This window comes from Cololabis saira, chromosome 10 (assembly GCF_033807715.1).
Source record: "Cololabis saira isolate AMF1-May2022 chromosome 10, fColSai1.1, whole genome shotgun sequence".
NCBI lineage: Eukaryota > Metazoa > Chordata > Actinopteri > Beloniformes > Belonidae > Cololabis > Cololabis saira.
In genome coordinates, this window is record NC_084596.1 from 34,961,957 (window position 1) to 34,989,067 (window position 27,111).

At 44.1% G+C, this 27,111-nt stretch overlaps 1 protein-coding gene across 4 annotated transcripts; it reads left to right on the plus strand.

Annotated features, from left to right (window-relative positions):
* The first annotated feature begins 5,673 nt into the window (after positions 1 to 5,673).
* On the plus strand, positions 5,674 to 25,972 carry LOC133452968 (mitofusin-1-like). 4 transcript variants are annotated; one of them, XR_009783284.1, is made up of 18 exons: positions 5,674 to 5,954; positions 10,601 to 10,736; positions 12,022 to 12,184; positions 12,276 to 12,400; positions 13,017 to 13,125; positions 13,201 to 13,308; positions 15,026 to 15,188; positions 18,182 to 18,249; positions 18,487 to 18,608; positions 18,783 to 18,909; positions 20,492 to 20,596; positions 21,301 to 21,403; positions 21,482 to 21,696; positions 21,789 to 21,890; positions 23,548 to 23,744; positions 23,825 to 23,959; positions 24,167 to 25,022; positions 25,178 to 25,972. XR_009783284.1 is itself a non-coding variant. In XM_061732746.1 (18 exons), exons 2-18 carry the CDS (start codon positions 6,436 to 6,438, stop codon positions 24,231 to 24,233), a joined length of 2,049 nt encoding a protein of 682 aa, XP_061588730.1. In that variant the 5' UTR covers positions 5,924 to 5,954; positions 6,369 to 6,435; the 3' UTR covers positions 24,234 to 25,972. The 4 variants fall into 4 exon arrangements, 3 of the variants coding, with proteins under 3 accessions (XP_061588728.1, XP_061588729.1, XP_061588730.1); XM_061732746.1 differs by adding an exon at positions 6,369 to 6,439 and having other exon boundaries at positions 5,924 to 5,954; positions 24,167 to 25,972; XM_061732744.1 differs by having other exon boundaries at positions 24,167 to 25,972.
* Positions 25,973 to 27,111: the final 1,139 nt, after the last annotated feature.

A 27,111-nucleotide genomic window follows, 5' to 3' on the forward strand; every position in this document is an offset into this window, starting at 1 on the left:
AAACAGAAAGACACAGTCAGGAGTTTTCTGGAGTTATGCCATACCAAACAGAAAGATGTCAGATCACAGTTTACAGCTGCATATGGAGACAAAGATCTACATTTCTGGAGGAGTGTCCTATGGTCTGATGAGACCAAAATTGAACTGTTTAGTTATACTGATCATTGTTATAATTGGAGGAGAAAAGAAGAGGCTTAGAGGTCTCAGAACACAGTCCCAACTGTGAAGCATGGAAGCAGTGGCATCATGATATGGGAGCACTTTTCTGCAGAAGGAACTGGTGCAGTTATGAACAGCCATGACCCCAAACTGACCCTCAGAATAGTTTCAAAGTCCTAAAGACTACAAAGTGAAGGAATTGGATTGATCGTCATAAAGATCTGATCTATGTACACATTTTCTGCTGGAGACAGATAAGGGGGAGCACAGAAAAGGCAGGTTTGAAAAAGAAGACTCACAAACTGGACTCAACATTTCTGTCAGGAGGAATGAATCAAAGTACCAGTAAGATACTAAAGAAGGTTTAACAGGATTTACCTGGAGGTTCTACCAAATGTAACCAAGGATACGTCATCGGACTTTAAGAAAAGATTCTCCAGAAAACTCATATAAGAGCCAAAAAATCATAACTGACCGAAACAAAGGTTTTCCTTCATACTAACAGAAGGAAAAAAGTGCGTTTGTGCGTTTGTGTGTGCGTTTGTGTGTGTGCGTTGTGTGTGTGTGTGTGTGTGTGTGTGTGTGTGTGTGTGTGTGTGTGTGTGTGTGTGTGTGTGTGTGTGTGTGTGTGTGTGTGTGTGTGTGTGTGTGTGTGTGTGTGTGTGTGTGTGTGCATCCCATTCCTCTATAAACAGAAAGCATTCTGCAGAGCTGGTCTCAGCTCAGCGCAGTCATGACGACAGACTGATGTAATAACTCTGTGGTGGGTGTGAGGCTCTATCAGCGTCCGTCAGATTCACAGGAAACCGCGGCTCTTTCATCATCCGGTATGTGTGCAGGCCACGCCCACTTTATCTGAAGGGCAGCAGGGCGTGTCCCTGAGCCTGGCCCGCATGTGCTCTGTTACACATTTACAAAATCAATTTCCTTTTCATTGAAACTCATCTAAACGTCCCTGTAGTGATGCTGCTATAGGTCTACACTGCTGGGGGACCTCCCATGATGCACTCGGATCCTTCCTCACTGATATAGGAGGGTTCAGTACTAGGGCCAATCTTGTTTAGTTTATACATGCAGCCATTGGGAAGTATAATCCAGAATCACGGCATACACTTTCATTGCTATGCTGACGATACGCAGCTCTATTTGTCTATGAAGCCGGATGAAACAGAACCGTAGGGACATCAAGGACTGGATGTCCAGAAATGTCTTGCTTCTTAATTCAGATAAAACAGAGGTTATCATTCTTGGTCCAGAGCATCTTAGGAAGGGAGTAGATGGTGTTGCGATGGCTTCCAGTGCAACTGTGAGAAACCTTGGTGTTGTTTTCGATCAGGATTTGTCGTTTAAACCATATGTTAATCAGGTTTGTAAAATAGCGTTTTTCCATCTCCGTAATATTGCAAAAATTAGGAAAATCCTCTCGCAGAGTGATGCAGAAAAACTAGTTCAGGCGTTTGTATCTTCTAGACTAGATTACTGTAATGTGCTATTAGCAGGATGTCCAAGTAATTTGCTAAATAGGCTCCAGCTGATCCAGAATGCAGCAGCGCGAGTGCTGACAGGAATCAGCAGGAGAGACCACGTCTCTCCAGTGTTAGCGTCGCTCTATTGGCTACCTGTAAAATTCAGAATCCAATTTAAAATTTTATTACTTGCATATAAAGCCCAAAACGGCTTAGCTCCGCATTATTTACAAGACCCGATAGTGCCTTATGTTCCTGTCAGAGCTCTCCGTTCTCAGAGTGCAGGTTTACTCGTAGTTCCTAGAGTATCCAAATGTAGATTTGGAGGACGGGTCTTCTGCTATCAGGCACCATTACTATGGAACCAACTTCCAATCTGGGTTAAGGAGGCTGACACCACCTCCACCTTTAAAACTAAACTTAAAACATTTCTGTTTAGTAAAGCCTATAGTTAGTGTTTAGTAAACCTCTAGCTGGTGTTGGTAAATCTCTAGGTAGTGTAAACTCTAGTGTGTTAGAGTCAGTAGTCATAGTTGTACCTATAGAACAAGACTATAATAGTTAGTCTCAAATATAGCTTTGTGGTAGATATAGGCTGCTATAGGCTTATGCTGCAGGGGGGCACCGACATGATCCACTGGGCGGTGCCTCTCACCCTTCTTCTCCTCTCCTTTTCCCTTCCTCTCTTCTCCATTTCCATTTTTATTTATTATAAATATCTCATAGCTATCGTTTTTGTCCATTGCTCCTGTAGTTTCTTGTGCTGGCCCCCCTTTTTTCTCCTTTGTGCATGTTTGCAGGCCGCGTTCTGGCGTTCTTCAGCGAAAGTCTTTCCATCATCACCTGCTCATCACTCATCATTAAGCTACAAAGCCTGATGAAGCACTATGGATGTAGACTCTCATTTTTTTGTGACGCTGCCTACAACCCAAATTTGCTCGTTATTAAATGCAGGATTTCCGCTACATGTCAATGACCGTGCTGCCCCATCACTCCTAAATAAAAGCCAGCTTGCCTTCATAATTAATACCTTTTTTGTATAAATGATATTGTATGATAGGATCCATATAAACATAAAGTCTATATTTGCGCACATTCACGGACCATAGTTATGACATTTTCTACCTATTCTGGCAGCAGAATTTTCACAGCTGGGATTTTGTGCTGTTCTATTATTATTTTCTGGGAATGTCTTGAAAATATCATGCTGAATTAGCAGAGCCCTTCACGAGGAAGGGAAGAAATATCACTACGGACAGTTTTTTTAACCTCCCTAAAACTAGCCACCACCTTATACCATACTAATGTAGGTAATCCAAATGTTTTAATTGGTTGGGCCAAGCATGGGGCCATCGTAATTGTGCCCTACAGCAACCTACTGAGACCTTGTTGCACACTATGATTTCAGCAGTTCATTACTTAAATAGTGCCAGTGGACCAGCCCCATCTACAGGGGCTTTGAGAGGAATAAGCTAACTAAGCCTGTCAACATTCTGACAAATATCTTTGACAGTGTACAATCACAAATACATAAAACAGAATTGTCTTTGTAAGAGAATCGGTCTTCATATAATTACATCTGCAATAAGAACAGATTCTGTTGTATCGCCTCTAAGGCACCACAGCGACATCTGGTGGGGACTGGCTCTACTGGCCCCAAATACACCCTCATTTAATTCCAGACACTCTTAGTTCTAGAACCTTCATTTAGTTCTAGATTGATTGTTTAGTTCCAGGATCCTCAGTACGTTCCAGAACTGTTTTTATTTCCAGGGCCGTTGTTTTTCCAAGATATCACCACTAGTGACTGAATGATCGTACGTACAACATAAAGTTAATGAAAATATGGTATAATATTTATCTATAATTTACTGAAATACTATTTTTTCGTACAAATACCTATTATTAAATTTGAAAAAATTTGCTCAGTTTATCATTTAAAAGATTTTTTGAATCATCTTGTTCCTTTAATAAATAGAAATAAGAAATGTGCAGTCAAACTCAAGACTACTGTGTTGTACTTTTAGCCCTTTAATTTAACTAGATGGTTTCCTAAAAAAACAGGATACTGATGAAAAGGAATTTAAATCATGACAGTTATATTACAAGCCACCCATCAATATGATTTTACTTGAAATAAAATGAATATTACAAGATTATTCCTACTATTAACCATATGAATATACTCCACATGAACAAAAGTGGTTAGACACGTGACCATTCAAGCACCAGGGACCCTAACTATGATGAATTCAAAAACTAGTTGGTCCTCTTCTGCAGATTTACTGTACCAGCTTCCACTCTTCCTGGAAGTCTTTCCAGCAGACTCTATAATGTTTCTGTGGGAATTTGTTTCCATTCTTCTTGTAGCGTACACTTATTGGTTCAGTCTCTGATGTTGGACCGGAAGTTCTGAATGACAATCTTTGTTCCAATTCATCCAAAAGGTGGTGGATGGGGTTGAAGTCAGGACAGGAGTCAGGTCAGGAGTCAGTCCAACTGTTCCACATTGGGTTTGTGTAACCAGATCTTAATAATTGTTGCTCTGCAGGTAACTGCCCTGAAACACTCCACCTCTCTTCACTCCCCTTTGCCCTGACTTCAAGACCTGTGTCTCGCAACAACAGCACTAAAAACCCTTTTGCAATTTCTTATCTGTGTGAAGTGGGGTTTTCTGCAGTGATAACCAAAACGAAATTACGAAGCAAACCGGACCTAAGCAACACATTTTAGGTTTCACTGTCTCCCATTACTCCTAGATGGGACCGTCTCTCGTTGCAGAATAACAGGCTCAGGGCTCCCATTGATTCAGCGCATCTGCGAGGAGTATTTTCGTGCACTTTTTGTTTTTGTGGTGTGCCTTATTTTTAATGCACGCTTTAATGTTACCATAGCGACCAGAGTGTTGGGGCAGAAAGGATGTCACCGATGTTCTGTTGTTGACGCGATGTTACGAGGACGCTGCTAATTAAGTTGCACATGAATGCAGTGTGGGTTTATGTTTATTATTATACATAGAAAATACTATCGTTTTTATGCCGTTTGTATCATTTAATTTTGTTGTATTTATCTGCTACATCTTTTACACCTCGGTCCATGAAAATATTGTCTGATTTTAAACAGGTCTGTTGGTGCAAAAAGGTTGAGGCCCATTGGTCTAGATAGAGACTAGGGGGGTTCAGAGTTACCATCAGTACTCCAGTTGAGGGGGGATGAGGGGGGATGAGGGGGGATGGCATCCCCCCTGAAATAAAAATGGTCAAAATCATCCCCCCAGTAAAACTTCCATTCCCCCTTTCCATCCCTTATGTCATTTCATCAATGAATGTGATTTTACTGCTATTTCAACATTTAGAGTAATCACCAGAAAAATAACACCAGAAAAATAACTTATTTGACAATTTTCACCTGATTTATCTTCTCATTACAAGCAAAGATTGGTAGATTTTTCTACTTATTTTAAGTGAAAATCTACTTGAAACAGGTGAAAATTGTTGTTTTTTCCAGTGATGAGTCTTGTTTTATATGTAATGAGATTTTTTTACTAAAAAGAGACATTTTAATTTGAAAAAAGGATATTGATATTGATAAGTTCAGAAAACTGTTTTTTATTGTTGTGTTTTGATGTATTTGATGTAAGCCCAGTGGATATTTAAAGCTTACAGAAGGCTGCATTTAACTGCTGCTATGTCATTCCTGCAGTATTTCTGCAGTGCTATTATTTGTAATATATTATATTATTTGTAATAAGCACAAATTATCTGTCCCCATATGATAAAATCCTCCATCCCCCCTGATTTTCTTTTTTACAACTCGAGTACTGGGTACCATGGACCAGTGGTCTAGATAAGAGGGGGGTTAATAGTGACATAGTGAGTGTGTGTTGGTGGAGGTCCAGGGGAAATCTCTCTCTGTCTCTCTCTCCCTCTCAGAAAAACACACACTTGTGGGCGTGACAGGTGACTGCAGGTCTAAGTCCTGCTAAGAGGATCAGAATGCTCTCTGTCATGCACACACACACACGTACCTACACACACCCACACACACAGTGTGTCTCAGTAAGCAGATCTCCGAGGATCACTGAAGACATCGTCTGTGGGCTGAACAGAGGGATGACTGGAGCTGATTTCACAAAAACTGAAAACTCAGCTGACCCCTGACCCCAGACGATACACACTTCTGCTGCCAGTGTGTGTGTGTGTCTGTTCTCAGTCATGGATCCGGATGAGGCGTCTCCTCTGCGCCGCTTCGTCATTGCAAAGCGATCGATCAGCTCCATCTTTGATCAGCTGCTGGACTTTGTGAAGGATGGCTCCGCCTTCATGGATGGTCAGCTACACACACACACACACACACACACACACACACACACACACACACACACACACACACACACACACACACACACACACACACACACACACACACACACACACACACACACACACTGAAGTATCACCTTACTGCTTCATAGGATTTAAGAAGAATTGTTGAAGTAATTGTCTTAGAGAAGCACCTGACGATCTATTTCAAATCTGTCTGGAGGTCAATAGTCTTGTTCTGCAAGTAGAAATCATTCAAGATATTGTTAATCATCCCAGGATGTCCCAGCAGAGGGGATTTACATCTCCCAGTAGCTCTGGTACCAGCAGAGGTGCTGTGTAATGGTTTAGATGTGTTCAGAGGGGCCTGTCTGCCCTGGTCCACTGAAGAGACACACTAGAGTCTATTTTCTCGCAGCAGGTGGAGCTGGCAGGACCTCAGATGCAAGAACGGTATATATAATCCAGCCAGTCTAAAAAATAACACCATGAGTAAGTTCCAACTCATGCATCATCAATACATTAGCCTGTGGAGGCAAAAAGATAAAATGTGGAGTTTCTGGAGGAGAAGGGGAATATTACCTTACAAGTTTAAAGTTTAAAGTCGCAAATCCAACCAAGCAAGTGGCGCCCACAGGTTTCTGAAACACTCCTAGACCTGAGAACAGAGCAAAACTGCTTGAACCCCTGAAAGGACTGAGTGGATTCCCATTCCCATTAAGCATGGTGGCGGAGGGATGATGGCCTGGGAACAATGAGCTCCTCTATTAAGCATTGGATTACGGAGAGAACGACCTGTAAACAGTGACTTTTGCACAGCATACCGTGGGACATGGATGATCATCCCAGTGAGCAGGGAAGTGGCCGCAGGAGAGAAAACAGAAGTGCGGTTGCCGGGGTGGCATTCTCTTACGGATGAGAAGATAAAACCACAGAAACTACCACTTCCCAGCATCTTCCTCTATAAAACGGATGATCTGAAGCTACAGATTACTACAAACAGATTTGACAAGGGCTGTTGCATTCTGCTGATAACTGGGACCTGGATCCACTCATCCATTACAGACATGCCAATCGAGCTAGCAGGCCGCACAGCTCACTGCCATGAGAAAGACAGCAACTCTGGTAAGAGCAAGGGAGGCGGATTGTGTACAGATGTGAATGGTAACTGGTGCACCAATACTACGGTAATCGATGACCACTGCTCCCAAGACTTGGACTTGGACTGTTAATTGTAGACCCATGTATCTACCATGACAGTTTACTACCGCCATGGTGACTGCAGTGTATGTACGCAGCCCTTACCCACCTGCACAATGCTGTTAGCCTTCAACAGAACAGGCAGCCCATATTATTGCAGGTGACCTTAATCATGGTGATTTGAAGGTAGTACTCCCTAAGTTCATTACACATTAAATGTGCCACCACAGGAGCCAATGCTCTGGATAAAGCTTAGACAACATCAAGCACGGCTACAGGGCCTGACAGCTACCCCATCCTGGCCTATCTGATCACATGCTACTGATACCTGCATACACCACCCCCCATGACAAAAACTACAGAAAGTTGACCTGGTGGTGTCTCTCAGCAGCTGCAGGAGTGTGTGAAAACACCAATTGGGACACCTTCAAAGACCAGAACCTGAAAGTGTACACCTCAGCTGTGCTGTGTTACATCAAACACTGTGTTGCCACCGTCACTGTGGACAGGCACATTCGGGTGTATCCAAACCAGAAGCCGTGGATGATAAAAGAAGTGAAAGGGAAGGTTTGGGGATGAAAGTCTGTACAAGGCTGCCAGAGCCAATCTGAGGAGTGGCGTCAAAGAAGCAAATTCATGGGCCGCTCAGTGGCGCAGGGGGTTAAGCAGCGGTTCATATACTGAGGCGACAGTCCTCCTGCAGCGGTCGCAGGTTCGAATCCCGGCCTGCGCACCTTTGCTGCGTGTCATCCCCATTCTCTCTCTCTACCCCTTTCCAGTCTGCATCTTCAATAAAGGGCCACTAGAGCCCCAAAAATATTAAAAAAAAAAAAAAAAAAAAAAGAAGCAAATTCATCATACGAGAGGAAGATTGAGGAACAGCTCAGCATCAACAACATATGGCAGGTTTGGCAAGGGGGCTAAAACATCACCAACTACAAGTCTAGCAACCTTGCTGCAGCCCATGGTGACGCCGCACTGCCCGAGGGGTTAAACCACTTCTTTGCCCGCGTTGAGGTGGGGACACCAGCAGGTGTCCCCACCCCAAGGTGGACTCTGCGGGCAGTGAAACCCCAAAAAGCTGCTGGACTGGACGATGTGACAGAGAGGGTTCTGAGAGACTGTGCTGACCAGCTGGCTGATGTATTCAACCAGCCCCTGTCTCAGAGCTCAGTGTCTTCCACTACCATTCCTCTGTCAAAGAAGACCAACTCCAGCAGCCCAAATGACTACTGGCCAGTAGCTCGTACACTCATTATTATGAAGTGTTTTGAGAAACTAGTTAGGGCCCCCCAACCTTCAATCCCCACCAGCTTGCCTACAGGGGAATTAGATCTACAGAAGATTCCCTCGCTACTCCCCTTCACACCACACCAGAGCTGGTAGAGTAGCCAAAAATTGTACTCAAGGAAAAGTACTGTTACTTCAGAATAATATGACTCAAGTAGAAGTAAAAAGTAGTCATCCAAATAATTACTTGAGTAAAAGTAAAAAAGTACTTGGTGAAAAAACTACTCAAGTACTGAGTAACTGTTGAGTAACGTCTGATTTATTTTTTAACACAACCATTCAAACAGACAAAAGTACAAAATAAGGCAAATTAAATCAATAAAATAAATTAAAATGAATTAAAAAAAATAGCTTAAATTAAAATAATCTTAAAGTGAATTCAAGTACTGTAATAAATAATAAAATAAATAAAATAATAACAGAATAAAAAAATAAATTAAGAACAAGTAGCACAAAATGTCAAGCCTATGTACTTTTCTTTTTTAACCAGGCAGAACTAGAACAAGCCCATGATGAACTCATAGAAACTCTGTGTGTGTTTGAGTGTGTGTAAATGTGACAAAACATGCAAAAACAAATTTTTTTTCCAAAGAATCACCAGTGAAGTCATGAGATTGACGCGTACGTGGATAAAAGGGATAAAAGAAAAGTAACAGCTCAATGTAGCCTAATGTAGCGGAGTAAGAGGAACAGTTCCTTCTTCACAAATCTACTCAAGTAAAAGTAAAAAGTATAGTGATTCAAAACTACTCCTAAAAGCACAACATTTCCCAAAACTTACTCAAGTAAATGTAACGGAGTAAATGTAACTCGTTACTACCCACCTCTGCACCACACTCACTGACTTGGAACATCAGTGGGGCTACGCCAGGGGGCTATTCATAGACTTTAGCTCTGATTTAACACCATCGTACCAAGCAGACTGGACCCCAAACTGCTGGATTTGGGGTGTTCAACGCACATCTGCACCTGGATTTATAACTTCCTGACACGCCACTCCCAGAGGGTGAGAGTAAGATCACATCTCTCATCAGCATTGGCACCGGATCCCCACAGGGCTGCGTGCTGAGCCCCCTCCTCTACACACTCAATACCCACGACTGTACCCCCCCATCACCAGAACAACAGCATCATCAAGTTCACAGATGACACCACCATAGGACTGCATACAGGGAGGAGGTGGAGAGGCTGTCAGTTTGGTCATCAATACCTCCAAGATGAAGGAGCTGATAGTCGTATTCAGGAGGAGGAAATTGGACCTTCAGCCTATTTTCATAAAGGGAGATGGGGTGGATAGCGTCCCAGACTTCAGGTTCCTGGGCACTCATATCAAGGCGGACCTGACCTGGACGACTAACACCACGGCACCGCTAAAAAAGGCACAACAGAGACAGCATTTCCTGAGGATACTCAGGAAGAACAACCTCACAGGGGCCTGAGCTACAGCATCTCTCTTTGGTTCACCAGCTGCAGAGTGGCAGAAAGGAAAGCCCTGCAGGGGGTTATTAACACCGCACAAACGTTATTGGTTGTCCTCTTCCATTGCTCGAGGACATCTATGACACATGCTGCCTCAGCAGAGCCCACAGCATCTGCAGAAACCCATCCCACTCTGGTCACCACCTCAACTGTTGCCCTCAGGGAGGCGTTTCAGGACTATCACAGCAAAAACAAACAGACTGAAAAACAGTTTTCACCCCAGACCTCTCATTTCACTAAATTGTGCATTACAGTAACTGAGTTTACTCAGTCCACTGTATGTGCAATACACCTGTGTGGTTTTATTGTTATTATTTTATTGTGGTTTATTTTTATGGTTGTGTTTCTGCCTTTTATCATTTTTGATCTGAATCCGAGAGCTGTGATCACAATTTTGCAATGACAGTAAAGTGATTATTTTCCAATCTATTTATGAAGCAATACTTCATGCATTTGTCCCTGTCAAATAAACATACAAGTTTAAATTAAATAAATCTAAGTGGCATCCAGCTACATTAGGTTAAATACTGTCTCATCTGCACCAACTCTTTGATCTATGTTACTGTGGCTTGATTGTATTCCTCTGTTGTAAGTCTCTGGATAAAAGCGTCTGCTACAAGTAATCAAATTCATGTAATACAAAAGTGATGTTTGAGAGTGATTGTCTGTTTCCTGTGACATCAGAGGTGTGGCGCAGTGACGACCTGGGTCAGCTGGTGGTGGAGGAGCAGAACCTGGAGCTGCAGAGCTGCACCACCAAACTGACCAACATCAGAGACGTTCTGCTCCGCAGACACATGAAAGTGGCCTTCTTTGGCAGGTGAGAGCAGCGACGGGCAGCGACTCGGCTTTCTTCAACAAAAAAAAGGCACATTCAAACATTTCCTCTACGAAAATTTACTTTTTCAGTCCAAATACAAAATTGAGACTGGTTTAGAAATCGAATGAGCAGCTTCAAGAGTAATACAGCAATAAGTAATACAGGAGAAACAACTTTCTGGACCTCAATCCCTTTAAAATGATCCACAGTTGTGCATTCACCTGTTACTTCTTAACAGTCAATTCCTGAGATCCCTGATCTAAAATAACCTATCATTGATGAATGTCGTAGTCTATATTGTAGTGTTTCCATGGTAACCCTTGGTTCTATCAGCTATTGATGAATCTTCCAAATTGACAAATTCTTGATGCAGTTTCGCCTGAGGGAAGGAAAGGTAATCAAAGCCCTTACAATCTTTCTTTGAGGAGCTTTGGTTCACACATTTCAATTATTTTATAGCATTTGTAGTAGGGTTTAAATGTAGATCTCTTGTTGGTTTTTGCTCCTCAAACACTTAGCCTGTCATGCCTGTTGGATATGTGAAAATGTGTTCAATTATCCAGTTCCAACCTTTGTGGAATGTGTTGCAAGCCCAAAATACGAAAAGGGACGTTTAACTAGCAATGACATGAACATGATATATCTTTGTTTGAGTTATGGTATTTGTGCTTTAACTGGTAACATCAGTGACAAAGAATCCCTCTGCCTTCCTTAAGGCATAAGGAGGTCTTTAAAAGCCTTGAAGGTCTTTATAAATTTGCAGAAGTCTCTTCATTCTGCTGTTGTTGAGAAGCTGATGAAAGTGCGCCCGCTGAGCCGTCAGATCTGAAACGTGTTGTTCTCAGCTCTGATTCCAGCAGCCGCTCAGTGTTCAGCTGCTGATAAACGCTGAGCGTCAGAATGGAAGACAGTTTTGTTTAAGATAAACTTATCTTACAGACAACTGCAGCTTTAGCTTGAGTCCAGACAGTCAACCGCCTGCTGATGAAACATACTGGAACAGTTGACTTCTCACTGGGTTTCTGTGGAAACTAATGATGTAATCCATGTCACATGATCCAACCAATTTTCCTTAAAAATGATTCCTTTAAAAAGTATTGCTTTGACATTAATCAGAAACTGGAAAATGTTGTTCAGCAGACTGTAAAAAACAGTAGTCTTTCTTTTTCAGTTTATTCTTTCTCTTCAAGGGAATTTGCTGAAAAGTTCAGCATCTCTGTTTATCTTGTTGATTGACTAGTGAACTGTAAGATTAATTTATTTTCCCTCTGTTGATGATAATGAGGACGAGTAACGGGAAGAGCACCGTGATCAACGCCATGCTGAGAGAGCACGTATTGCCCAGCGGCATCGGCCACACCACAAACTGCTTCCTGTCTGTTGAAGGAACGGACAGAGACGAGGCCTTTCTGACCACTGAGGCGTCGGACGAGAGGCGGAGCATAACTGTATGACCCACCTTCTGACCAAAGACCCCCTCCCTCCACTACAGAACCAGCACTGGTCTAAGTCCTCCTTCCTCCCTCCTTCCCTCCTCAGACGGTCAACCAGCTGTCTCATGCCCTCCACATGGACCCAGCCCTGGACTCTGGCAGTCTGGTCAAAGTTTTCTGGCCGAAGAGTTGCTGTGCACTGCTGAGAAATGACCTGGTGCTCATGGACAGGTAACACACCATGTTTTTTGGATCTGCAGACACAACACTGACAACTTCTCCCACAGCCAAGCTGTCTTCCCAATAGAACTGGGAATCACGGGGTTCCTCATGCTACGGTACATCACGATATCAAACAATACGATACATTACGATATAAATTGATGAAATGGTATACTACAATATGATATGATACAATACTATATGTAATCGTAGTGTACATATCGTAATATATACTCACTTTTGAGTTCTCACCTGTGATTCATGTCACCTGTGAATTGTCTCAACTATTACTTGTCTCACCTCTTGTCTCTCCTGTGAGTTGTCTCTGTAGACAATAGGTAAAGCATTAAGTCACGTGACCCATTCGTTCTAAAGAGAAGTTTTGAAGCGTCTTTTTCTTTGTAGCCTGTTGCTCGGGAAGCCGAGGGGAACATGCCCACCACATGTCAAATAAAGTTAGCTTTGCTCCCAGCTCCTTCAGAGGATCCCCACCAGAATATCTGCAGGGCTGCCCTCAGGCGTTTACAGCAGAATATACCATTTAACATGTTCTTGTTGATGAAATAAAAAATGACAGTCTCCCCTGTTAGTTGTCTCACCAGTGAGTTGTCTCACCTGTGACCAGCCCAGGGACAGATGTCACTCTGGAGCTGGACAGCTGGATCGATAAGTTCTGCCTGGATGCAGACGTCTTCGTTCTGGTGGGAAACGCAGAGTCGACGCTGATGAACACGGTGAGGAAACAGCCGGTCTTTGTTTATGAGTTTGCAAACATTTTGTAAAACACAGTTGTTTCTTTTTGTCTGCAGGAAAAACTTTTCTTCCACAAAGTCAGTGAGAGAATATCCAAACCAAACATTTTCATCCTTCACAACCGCTGGGACGCCTCTGTGACGGAGCCTGACTACATCGAGGAGGTCAGTTTTCTTCTGGCTGTGTTTTACCTGATGAGAACTAACTAACTCTAACTAACTGTAACTGAATCTGACACAAATTAACTTGTTATGATAGTTAGACAACAGTCTCCAGTGTTGATTCCATTTGATACCACCATACCATTTGTTGGTCATTGAAAATGTTGGACTTTACCACTAAAGTAAACATTTGGAGTCATGCTACATTTGGCCCGATCAGAAGTTCATATCTGTGACTGCTCTACCTAAAGTGTATGATGGTTTCCCAGCACAAACACTAACCAGCCACTTCATTAGGTGCACCTGTCCAAATGCTCAATAACGCAAATTTCTAATCAGCCAATCACATGGCAGCAACTCAATGCATTTATGCATGTAGACATGTGGACATGGTCAAGAGGATCTGCTGCAGTTCAAACCAAGCATCAGAACGGGGGAGAAAGGTGATTTTGTGACTTCGAAAGTGGCATGGTTGTTGGTGCCAAACGGGCTGGCCTGAGTATTTCAGAGACTGCTGATCTACTGGAATTTTCACTCATGGGATTTTCACTCACAACCATCTCTAGGGTTTAAAGAGAATGGTCAATAAAAGAGAAAATATCCAGTGAGCGGCAGTTCTGTGTTCGCCTTGTTGATGCCAGAGGTCAGAGGAGAATGGACAGACTGGTTTGAGTTGATAGAAAGGCAACAGTAACTCAAATAACCACTCGTTACAACCGAGGCTTGCAGAAGATCATCTCTGAATGCACAACACGTCGAACCTTGAGGCAGATTGGCTACAGCAGCAGAAGACCACACCAGGTGCCACTCCTGTCAGCTAACAACAAGGAACTGAGGCTACAATTCGCACAGGCTCACCAAAATTGGACAACAGAAGATTGGAAAAATGTTGCTTGGTCTGATGTGTCTCTATTTCTGCTGCACCATTCGGATGGTAGGGTCAGAATTTGGCATTAACAAGATGAAAACATGGATCCATCCTGCCTCCAACAACGGTTCAGGCTGGTGGTGGTGGTGTAATGGTGTGGGGGATATTTTCCTGGCACACTTTGGGTCCATTAGTACCAACTAGGCATCGTGTCAACGTCACAGCCTACCTGAGTATTGCTGCTGTCCATCTCCATCCCTTTATGACCACAGTGGACCATCTTCTGATGGATACTTCCAGCAGGATGACCTGCTCATAAAGAATCATCTCAGACTGGTTTCTTGAACATGACAATGAGTTCACTGTCTTCAAATGGCCAACAGAGTCACCAGATCTCAATCCAATGGAGCACCTTTGGGATGTGGTGGAACGGGAGATTGGCCTCATGGATGTGCAGCTGACAAATCTGCAGCAACTGCGTGATGCTAAGATGTCAATATGGACCAAACTCTCTGAGGAATGTTTCCGGTACCTTGTTGAATTTATGCCATGAAGGATTAAGGCAGTTCTGAAGGCAAACGGGGGTCCAACCCGGTACTAGCAATGTGTACCTAATATAGTGGCAGAAGAAGAGCATAACTCTACCATGGACAGCTGGACCTCCAACTGGACGTCTGACTGGTGTCAGATCAGTATTCACTTATAGCTGATGCTCAAAGATGATAGATTAGTATCAGCTGGAACTCAAGGCACAGGTAACAGAGTTGGAAGGTATCAGAACATCTTTACTGACATGTGGCATCACACGAGAACACATGATAGATGCTGGGTCTTTGTCTTCCTGCTGTCCAGGTGAGGAAGCAGCACCTGGACCGCGGCGTGAACTTCCTGTCTGAAGAGCTGAAGGTGGTCAGTGAGGAGGAAGCTGCAGGGAGGATCTTCTTCATCTCAGCCAGGGAAGTTCTGAGCTGCAGGATGCGACGAGTGCAGGGCGTGCCAGAGATGGGTGAGACAGGTGTGAATGGTGTCACAGGTGGGACGGGTAAGACCAATGATACAAGAACTCTTGCAGCCGTTCTGGACTAAACCTTCCACTCTGGAGTGACTGAGTAACAATAGATGATCCAGTTAGATGAGACTTCAGTCTGTGTCCCACCTTCAGAGTCTAACACACTGGATAAAAAAAAAGGACAATATATCTTAGCTCGGCTTAGTTCATGTTAACTTGTGATGCTAACTAATGTTAGCCTCATCACAGCTGGTTCCCAGCTCTTTCACTCGAGCCATTTTCTGTATGCCCCTACCGAGGAGATACTGGATCAGGTTTCTCAAGACCACTTGTTGAAGATCGTGGAGCAGTTTAAGGTGAAGGAAACTGCCAAACTGAGGACTGAGTTTGTTTTACTTGAGATTCTGACTGTTGAGGATGTGGCTAAAGAGGATGTGGTTTCTCCTGCGATAACCCCGGGAGCTGTATCATTGGAACAGCAGAGGGAGTTGTTAGTGATTAGATTAACACATGAGAAAATGATGCAACCACAACAGCTAGAAAGAGAAGGCAGACTTAAAACTGGGGCATTGCAGTCTGGGTCTGATTAAAGAAGTAATCTAAATCTAAAACTAATCTAAAACCTAACCTTCCTTAATTGACTTAGAATGATCCAAAACTCTTATCTCCATTTATTTTCCTATTTTTTGAGTGTGGCAAAAGCTAGGAATTGGCTAGATGACAAGCGTCGGCTGTTGTCTCAGCTTGTCCTCACAAGTAGGGGATAGAACACCTTCACTTCTTTGATGGATCAGATAGCAGGATTTCTAATGCTGTCTGGTCTACAGTGTAGTGTAAATGAACAGTATACCAGCCGCTCCGCGGTTTCATCCAACTGGGTGAAGGAGCTGTAAGTCATGGCAGATCATTTCATCAGCCTTTCGAATAGAAGCTTACTGGGACCTGCAGTAGATCAGCTCGTGATTAACAGGCCTACACCAGTAGGACTGCCCAATCTGCAGGCAGCAACAATGGGTCGAACCCCAGCAGAGTCCCAGCAGAGCTGCATTAGTCCTGGTTTCAGCTCTGGCAGCACTCTTGTCAGATGTTGGGTGGAGTCTGTTCCTACCAACATGGCACCATGCAGAAAGATGAAAAAGATGCTTTAAAACAATCTTTAATAACCTGTGTGTGACATCACAGGGGATTTGTCCAGTTCGACAATTTACAAATCCAACTATGGCCATGCTAAAACCCACCGTAGTTTAATTTAAGAGTACGCTTGAGTAAACAGTAATGTTTTTAGGCCTGATTTAAAGGAGCTGACAGTTGGAGCAGACCTCAGGTCTACAGGAAGTTTGTTCCACCGGTGAGGAGCAGAATAACTGAACGCTGCCTCACCTTGCTTGGTTCTGGTTCTTGGGACACACAACAAACCAGATCCAGATGAACCTCAGGGGTCTGGGAGCTTCATAGGAACTAACAGATCATACTGAAGTATACTGATTTTAAAGGTATTGTGACATGAAAAACACATTTTTCTTGATTTTTTGTGTTTTGTTGGGTGTCTTGACATCAATTACACCCAAAAAACAACAAACTTTTAACATTCAGTGTATTGTGTGCTTTCTGGGATTTTCCGCATAACTGTGCAAAAACGGCGCACCTGGTTTGGTGGCGGGCCGTGACGTCAGGGCCCGCTAAATCACCGCCCCCTCCACCCAGCTCCCTGCCTCCTCTCCTCTCCAGCGCACCATAAAGGCTGATTTATGGTTCCGCGTTACACCGACGCAGAGCCTACGGCGTAGGGTTACGCGGCGACGCGCACCGTACGCTGAACCCTACGGCGTAGGATCTGCGTCGATTTAACGCGGAACCATAAATCAGGCTTAACACGGAGCAGTTTAGAGCCTCTTCTGTTCTAATCACCGGAGGAGAACTGCTAAGAAGACCCGCGGCCACTGACTGGACTTAAGATAAGGAGACACTGCTGCTTGCATGCCTTTATTTTTATGATTGTTTGCTGTGGACTGTCTGCTTCGCCGTGCTGCTTTTCCGTGCATGCTTCGCCTGTCGCTCCCGGCTTAATGCCGCGTTCCATTTACCTCGGAAATCGGAACTGGGAACTGGGAACTCGGGGGTGGTGAAGATTCTCCCACTTTACCAGTAGGAGATCCCACTTCGAGGGGCGTTCCAGTTGAAAATTCCGACTGGGAACTGGGAAATTCCGACTTCCGAGGACAAATGGAACGCGGCATAACTCTCCGACACCGCTGTGAGCGTATTGCTCGCGGGGAGCTGCGGTCCCGGTCCTCTGGTCCCGGTTGGACTTCATCTCCGGGCTGTAGTCGCCCTGTCTGGGCTGTGTGTCGGTGTTTTTGGTTTGGTGTGCGCGCGTGTGTGTGCAGACGGCAGAAGTTTGTAGCGGTTGGTTGGAGGAGGTTTGGAGGAGGAGCGGAGCAATGATTGACAGGAAAGGGGAAAAAGGACCCGTTTTTCACGGCGCAAAAAAACACTGTAATAAAAAGCCAGGAATGGAGTACTAGAGTGAAGTTTTTCTTGTTACACTCTTTTAGACACATTTGAGGGATGTTGGCCAAGACTTTTAATAGTGTTAAAAGCATGTTAAAAATGATGTCACAATACCTTTAAGGCATAAAGGATGATTCATTATTAGGATTCGAGTAGACAAAAACATCTTTAAGGTCAGTGTTAATCTTTTTTTAGCAGACTATCAGTCTGTACACTTAGTTGGTCACCCTCTTGAGCTAAAAGAGAACCAAAGCTGATTCCCATTGTGCTCATGTTTGTATGTAATTATTTACCACAAATGATTAATTTATGATTTATTTATTAATTTTTGAATGATTGTATTTGACTTCTTGCTATTTTATGTCGCTGTAAAACACTTTGAATTGCCCTGTGTATGAATTGGGCTGTACAAATAAACTCATTTAATAAGTCGCCATGGAAACGTCACTCCTCTGTAACACCATGACTGTCCTTGAATCCTCCGGCAGGTGGTGGCCATGCTGAAGGTTTCCAAGAGAGGCTCAGAGAATTCCAGAAGTTTGAGAGGGCATTTGAGGTAACAACAAAAGTAAAACCTAAGTATGAGGTTCTCCAAAGTTCCACTGAGCCCAAACTCGTGACAGGTAGACAGCTGGGTGTGCCCCCGGAGCCCAGAGACCACTGGAGGGGCTCTGAGGGGCCCGTCATGGTAGAGTATTTGTTCAGATAGGGTTTGTGCAGCCACAGTTGGCCTCGATATTGTGGCTCAGTGGTTGCCAGTTTGTGCTAATGGACGTTCTTGTAACCCCTGCAGGAGTTCATATCTCAGTCGGCAGTCCGGACAAAATTCGGGCAGCACACGATGAGAGCATGGGACATCACTCAGACCATTACAGCAGTGATGGATGCTGTCAACATTGCCTCTGCTGATAGAAAGTAAGAGGAACGAGCTGATTGACTGTATTTGGTGTCAACATTTTCAAGTAATGAAGAGTCTGCTGTCTTTGACTTACCTGTTTTATTAACAGAACTGTAAAGCACAACACATGGAGGCTAACTGTCTTCTGTTCCTTGACAAACGTGTGCCGTTCTGACCTCTGACTGTTCCAGGATCTGCTTCCTGGAGTTTCGTGAGGAGCAGCGGGACCGGCTGGAGTTCGTTCGAGGACAGATGAACAATCTGACTGACAGTGTCAAAGCGAAGATCAGGACTCTGACTGATGATGTCTCTGCAAAGGTATGCAAATCCTCCTGATGAGGATTCCAGTGTAGAGCACACTCAGGTTCAGGCTCCTAACTCACCTGGTCCAGGTCCAGCAGGGCCTTTCAATGCTTCTGTCCAGGACTCAGCTTGGCATTCAGAGTCTAGCAGGTTCCTCATGAACAATAATTTGAGGAATGCTTTCTCAGCCATGCAGTTTTCACTCTCCAAGGCCACATTCCAGGAGATGTTAGAACTTTACAGGGCATTCCCTGAAATACTTTGAAGGCAGCATGTCTGAAGTGTTTTTTGAGAACATTACAAAATCTCTTTCCTGAAATGACTTTCTTAAAGGTATTGTGACATCGTTTTTAAAATGCTTTTAACACTATTAAAAGTCTTGGCCAACATCCCTCAAATGTGTCTAAAAGGGTGTAACAAGAAAAACTTCACTCTAGTACTCTTTTCCTGGCTTTTTATGACAGTGTTTTTTTGCGCCGTGAAAAACGCTTCCTTTACCCCCTTTCCTGTCAATCATTGCTCCGCTCCTCCTCCAAACCTCCTCCAACCAACCGCTACACACTTCTGCCGGCGTCTCCACACACACGCGCACACCACAAACACCCACACACACCACAAACACCCACACACACCACAAACACCCACACACACCACAAACACCCACACGCACAGCCCAGACAGGGCGACTACAGCCCGGGGATGAAGTCCGTGCGCACACCGAACCGGACTTCTAACAGCGGCGTCGGAGAGTTAAGCCGGGAGCGACAGGCGAAGCATGCACAGAAAAGCAGTCCACCGCAAACAATCATAAAAATAAAGGCATGCAAGCAGCAGTGTCCCCTTATCTTAAGTCCAGTCAGTGGCCGCGGGTCTTCTTAGCAGTTTTCCTCCGGGGATGAGAAGAGAAGAGGCTCTAAACAGCTCCGTGTTAAGCCTGATTTATGGTTCCGCGTTAAATCGACGCAGAGCCTACGCCGTAGGGTTCAGCGTACGGTGCGCGTCTTCGCGTAACCCTACGCCGTAGGCTCTGCGTCGGTGTAACGCGGAACCATAAATCAGCCTTTATGGTGCGCTGGAGAGGAGAGGAGGCAGGGAGCTGGGTGGAGGGGGCGGTGATTTAGCGGGTTTATACGTAATGACCCGCCAGCAAACCACATGCGCCGTTTTTGCATAGTTATGCGGAAAATCCCAGAAAGCACACAATACACTGAATGTTAAAAGTTCGTTGTTTTTTGGGTGTAATTGATGTCAAGACACCCAACAAAACACAAAAAATCAAGAAAAATGTGTTTTTCATGTCACAATCCCTTTAAAATCATTTTTCATTTTCAACCATACAACTTCAAATAGTCAGAAGTTGGCAATTTGCCTGATATCTGCAGTTGATTTTAGTAAAAACTTCAGGGACTTGTAACATGCTGAAGGTCAATCAGTCCATGTGTTTACAAAGTGACGATCAACACTGTCCAAACAATCTTTTTGGGTTGGAATGCAGCATAGAGAAGTAACCCATGTGAGCATCTCTGACTAAAGAGTTTCTGACATGGTCCTGTTGCATACATGTGTATCCATCATAACGGCATATGTTTGTGTTCAGGTGACCTTGGTGCTGTCGGATCAGATCCGCTCTCTTCCTGTTCTGGTGGAGGAGTTCAGAGCCGACTTCAAACCAACTGCAGAAACTCTGCATATCTACAAAAGCGTGAGTCTGAGCTGAAGCTGTTGACCCACACCGATCCTGCTGTAGACTCACGACTAAATGCACCTGAAATGCAGAAAGCAACACATAGACATGAAGAAGTGAGTAAATGCATAAATACACAAATCCACATCAGAAAAAGTTGGGACAAAATGAAAACTGTAAAGAATGCAGGATTTCTGCATTTCTCCACATTTAACACTAGGGACCTAATCTGACATCAAACATGTAGATGAAAAGGCTTCCTTCATTAATCAGCCGTTTAATTTCAATTTAATTCAATTCATTTTTATCTATATAGCGTCTATTACAATACAAGTTGTCTTTAGGTGCTTTCCAGAGACCCACAACACGACCCCTGAGCAATTATTACATAAACACTGGCAGGGAAAAAACTCCCCTAGTGGGAGAAAAGCCTTAAGCCAAACAGTGGCAAGGAAAACTCCCCTGAGCAGCACCAGGATTATAAGGGGGGACCCTCCTGCTGAAGGCCAGCCGGGTAGAGCAGGAAAAAGGGAGACCAGAAAGAGAATGAACAACAGAGAAAGGAGAGACACAGACATATTGTCAAAGGTACAAAAGACTGTTAGCTGGAGAACTAAGAGGTCTATGAGCATATGACTGATACATGGTTAGTTGGTGTACCACATCTGTGGAAAGCTGTTGTAATGGAGATGAAGGTGTAGACGTGTTTGCTGTTACTGCAGAAGCTGGTTCAGCACGTGGAGGAGCGGCTGATCGGAGGTTTGTCTCACCGATGCTCCACCGTCGTCCTCAGAGACATCAGGGAAGCGCAGAGACACATGTTAGGTACAACCGCCCACCTCGTCAGTAACCATTAGAGAGAGAAGCTCATTTCTGATGGTACCCATGTCCGTCTGTCTTCAGACAGCATCCGTCCTCTGCTGTCTCCGGCTGCCCAACTTTCTGTTCCAGCCACCTGCTTTGATCTGACCTATGACCTTAGACTCGCAGCAGTCTGCGCAGACTTCAGGGAGAACATTGAATTTCAGTTCTCTCTGGGCTGGACCTCCCTTGTCACCCGCTTCATTGGAGCCGCCAATGCCCGCCGGACACTGACCGGCCCAGATGCTGGATCACAGGTGAGCTCATGTGCACGATCTTGTTGCGCAGTTTCAGGTTTCAGAAGACAGATGGAGGAGTCCTGAACAAACTAACATCTGTCTCTCTGCAGGAAAGCCCCAGCTTCAAGGACGAGATGGTGGTTAACATAGCAACAGGCCTGGTGTCTGTCACCTCTCGGGCCTCAATGACGGTGTTGGTGGTTGGTGGAGTGGTAGGTGCTGCAGAGATGAGTGTAGCATTCACTATCGATGTGCTGATTGATCGTTTGACCAGTAACTGAGTAACTGAGGCCCCGAAAGGAAGCTCCTTGTGTCAGTGGTCGACATTTCCCCATGTTTGTGTTTCTGTTTTGCCCCGCCTGTCTTCCATCTGCCCTGATTGTTCACACCTGTGTCTCGTTACCCCCTTGTGTATAGCTGGTCTTGTCTTTCCCTTGCTCCTTGTGGTTCCGTACTGTTTTCGTTCTTCCATGTGTCCTGCCAAGTTTTTGCTCTAGTTTTTTGATACCTGTTCCTGTGTGAGTTTTGATCCTGCCAAGCAGCGCTTTTGGTTTTTGGTTCTTGCCTTTTTGCAAAATAAACCCTTTTTTGTTGAACTCCTGCCTCTCGCTCTCCTGCATCTGGGTCCTCACCACACCAGCCCTGACACCTTGCTGTAGAGCACACCTGACCAAGTCGTAGTCTGCTTTGAGTTCCTAACCTGAAGACTGCATTTTCCATCAGCGATATGTTTTTGTGTTTTTAAAGCAGTAAAAGAGTCTGGTAAACTATACTGTAATTGGTAAGAGTGTAGAGAAAATAAACTTTAAAATATGGAAAAAATTGAGAACAAAATAGAGGTCTCAGTGTATGTCTCTGGTGTCCCTCTGTACAGTAGATGTCTCTTACCCCATGACTTCAGTGCCCACACCCTGGGTGGGGTTGGAAAGGGCCTTTCTGTGTGGAGTTTGCATATTCTCCCCGTGTTACCTTGGGTAGCTAATGGGAGCTACCCTCACAAAAACATGCAACAGTCCTGGGCTACACATGCCCCCTCTGGCCAACCGGGGACCAGATGGGGTGGGGAAAATCTGGCCGGAATAACGTGATCCTTCCGCGTGCTACGTTCGGCCAGAGAGGCCCCACCCTGTCTGGTGAACAGAAGCGGCTGCTCACTCCTCAGGTTAAGGAGGAGACCTGAGCTCAGTGTGGGGCCCTCCCAGGGTTGGTAAAGGATGGGAATGCCCAGGACTGATAAAGGCAGGAGCACGGGGTGGTAAAAATGGGAAAAAAATCGGGGATAAAAAAAAAAAAAAAAAAAAAGTAGTGTCTCTCAACTCCGGTCCTCTGACCCTCTTGTCTTGCATGTTTTAGATGTTTCCCTGCATCAATACACCTGATTCTAATTAATGGTTATTATTTTAATGGTTATCATCAAGGTCTGCACAACTCTGTTCATGACACAGCTACTCATATCACTGTGTGCTGTAGTAGGGTCCTGTCCTGGAGCCCCCCTGCCCCAGGACCGGAAATGAGAAACACTGATCTAGAGTCAGTCTATCATATGTTGGGTGATGTCTTGGTTGATTGTTGGTGTGTCTCAGGTGTCTCTTGTTTGATTTCTGGTTTGTCTCGGGTGTCTCTTGGTGGATTCTTGGTGTGTCTCAGTCGTGTTTCTTGGTTGATTCTTGGTCTGTCTCAGTCTTGTCTCTTGGTTGATTCTTGATGTGTCTCAGTCGAGTCTAAGGTGTCTCTTTGTTGTATCTTGGCATGTCTCAGATGTACCTCAGGTGTATGCTAAGGTCTCTTATTGCATTTTAGGTGTCTTGATGCAATTTTGGGTAATTTAGGTCTTCCTTGAGCTTTGCGTCTTTTTTTCTTTTTTCCCAGGTGTGGCGTTCAGTGGGCTGGCGGATCATTGCTCTCTCCCTCTCCCTTTACGGCCTCCTGTACCTGTACGAGAAACTGACCTGGACAGATGCCAGCAGGGAGCGTGTTTTGAAGCAGCAGTTTGTGCAGCATGCATCCCACCGCCTGAGAACTGTTATTCCTGTCACCAGCCACGCCTGCAGCCAGCAGGTTTTGAAGTGAGACCCACACCCACTGCTTTACACAGTGTCTGCATGAACACCCGATTAAAGTCTGAACCTGACTGTTTGTGTTTTAGGGAGCTGTCATCGACGTATGGTCGCATGGTCCAGAGAGTCGACCTGAGTGAAGCTGAGCTGGAGGGAAACATCCAGCAGCTCAGCTTCAAGATACAGAGGCTGGAGAACATCCAGAGGAAGTCCAAGGCCTTCAGGTGGGAGAACACCTTGGAGTGCTGGGTGGGGTCAAAGACCTACAGTTCACCACCTCACAGTTTCAATGACAGGCCATTCGGGCAGTTTCTTAAAAAAACTTTATGTATGTGTGACATTGATACTGCTGAAGTTTAAAGATGTTCACAAACTGCAAAGTGGATAAGCATGTCCCAAATGTTAATGACAAATGTCTCATGTGTTCACAGGAACAGAGCGGCAGAGCTGGAGGCTCAGCTGGAGGCCTTTTCTGCTCAGTATCTGCAGGGAAACTGAAGAAGAACTGCTGCAGTCCTCTGGGTCGTCAGTGATGTTACCCTCCAGCCTGTCTACATGTTTGACTGCTTGTCATTCAGCAGACATGTCAGGGACTCAGGACACCATATTGGACTTGACACCACACCTGCAGCTATCAGTTGATGTGGTACAAGTTGGTCAGCTACAATGTCAAGGAGCCATTTATTTCATTCAGACTCAAGATGGACTTCTCCAGAAACAGTCAAGTGTTTCCGTCAAGAGGCTGAAAACACATTTTTCAGGATTCTGGATAGCACCATTAATAATTTGTAATTTATTCATTTATTCATATATGAAAAACAAACCAAACAGGACGACAAGTTGGTCAGTGAATCACTGACCAACTTCATTGTATTTAGAAAGTACAAGAACAACTTGAATTTGATGTGGTAGCACACTCAGAAAAGGTTGTTGTGAGATTTTGTTTGCCATTGAGTTACATCGCCTTCCTTTATGTCATCATGTGTCTCACAAACTCCCAGAATACACATCCAAGTCAGTGGCTCCGTCACACTTATGCGGGTCAGCCATAAATGTAGGTTTAAACCGGGAACAGAAGTTGTTTTTGTGCTAGTGTTGTTCAGGTTAATGATGCTGATTTTGTGTGTGTGTGTGTGTGTGTGTGTGTGTGTGTGTGTGTGTGTGTGTGTCTTTGAGAAACAAAAACTCAGTCCTCTGTTTATGCCAGGCTGCTGGAGTTGTATCGTCAGCTGTGGTCTATTCCTCGTATCGATGTGAAGAGACACAGAGACAAACCAAACTCTGAAGGTTAAACTGGACTTTTCTTGACGTTACCAAGTGAAAATAAATCTTTCAGATGTGAATAATGTCTCTTCTGTTTGTGTTTGTTTTGCAACATATTTCAGAAAAATTGTAACACTTAAGTTTTTACAGTTTTTAACCTCTTCCATTCCCTCTCGTAGCATTTAGGTTTTCAACTCTGGATAAGCTTCTTCGCTCTAATTCTTCATGCAACCCTGTCTTAACAGCATCAGGATGTTGTCTCATTTATGGGGACAGGACTGCAGAACAGGCCAGTCCAGGAGCTATACCCTCTTTTGCCATGTCTTTAAGATCCATCCATCCATCCATCCATCCATCCATCCATCCATCCATCCATCCATCCATCCATCCATCCATCCATCCATCCATCCATCTCTGATCTGGGATTGGTTGTACAGCAGTGTAATCAGAGTTAGACCCTCTTGGGTTTTTTTGGTGCTTATGGGCTTATAGGAGGGATGCCTTTTTGGGCAGTTTAGGCACAAATTGGGTGTTGTTCCATATACAGTAAAGATGATGAAATGCTTTAAAACTATGAAATTTGCCGGCTAAGGCATAGAGGCACGGGATTGGTGTCTTTAGGGACACTTGATTTGCCAATTGGGAAGTGTAAGGCCGATTTGGGGGGCAGTTGGGACTTAGTGCTCCAATCTGGAATATGTATTTTTAGTCTTTTAGTTTTCTCCAAAAGTCCCAGACATCCTCAAACATTCGGTTCCATGCACCGTCTTTTGGCCATTTTTGGTATTTGGCCAGTTGGGAACACAGACTGGGATTTTGAAAATGTATTTCTCTGAAGCTGTGGGTGGATCATTGCTGTAGGTCCCTGTTGAATTGTCATCAGAAGCAGGGATTTTTTTGTTGTCCCAGCATAGCCCAAATGATATTATTCTGGCTTCTGTTTGAGAGGAGCGAGACAAGAGGTCTTTTATGGCATGGAGGTGTAATTTAATTACACTGTCATACTTACTGAACTGTGGTGACTACTCAAAAAACAAAACTTGTCACTGCTGTTGGTGGTTTGGGAATGTTTGTTCTTGACTCGACTCCAGAGTGAATAAAAAGGAAAGGTTGCAAAAGTAATATCTTTGGGTGAGGTTCCTGTTTATTTGAACAAAAAGGTAAATTGACAGAACAAAAAGGGTTTCTATTGTCTCTCTGGCTGCCGTGTGTCTCTGTGTGTGTCTCCCACCACCACTCAACTCAAACTAATCAACATTTCTGATCAACAGCAGCTGGGGCAAGGGTTGGGGTAAAAGAAAGTAACTGAGGTCATACTGCACCCTAGTGGAAAAGCAAATACCTGCACAACATAATAAATGGCTCCTACAAACCCTTTAATTTTAGCAATGTTTTCAGGTGGTTCAGATTTAGTGATAAACTTTAGATGGCTGTTGAAGTTCAGGTCTGAGTCAATAATTACACCAAGATTTTTGGCTTGATTTGTAGCTGTCAATGACATGGAGCCAAGGTGATCGCTGATCTTTTCCCTTTCATTTTTAGGGCCAAAAAGGATCACCTCTGTCTTTTCTGCATTTAGCTGGAGAAAATCCTGGCCCAGTGCTGATGCAGAAAAGCTCTGCTGAGGTTATAAAACCAATTAAATTGACTCTAGATACAAGCATGGCAGTAAAGGGAAACTTGTTTTAAGATTAAAGACACAACATACTTGACTTTTCCTTGTAAATTATGAACATGTTTGCTGATCACAAAGCTGAAAAGCACAAATAGACTGAAAAAAGACAAAGAACCCTCCTTTGTGGCATTTACTGATTTATTTATCTTAATCTATTTGTCTCACTTTGCTACGTTCCTTCAGCTTGAGCTACAGTTTTGCCACAGTCACAATGATAAAACACAAATACTATTTTTTATCATTAGATGGCAGAATATTCTTATTTTAACGATTTAAGAGAAGAAGAAACATTTTTTTCGCGTCGACAGCATCGTCACATTAGCTTCGGACAAAAAGATTTTTATGACTAAGTTTGAGAGACAAGGATGTATAAACATTCTCAGATATATACCACATATTTTAATATGTAAACGTAGGAAATCTGATAATTTATGTATC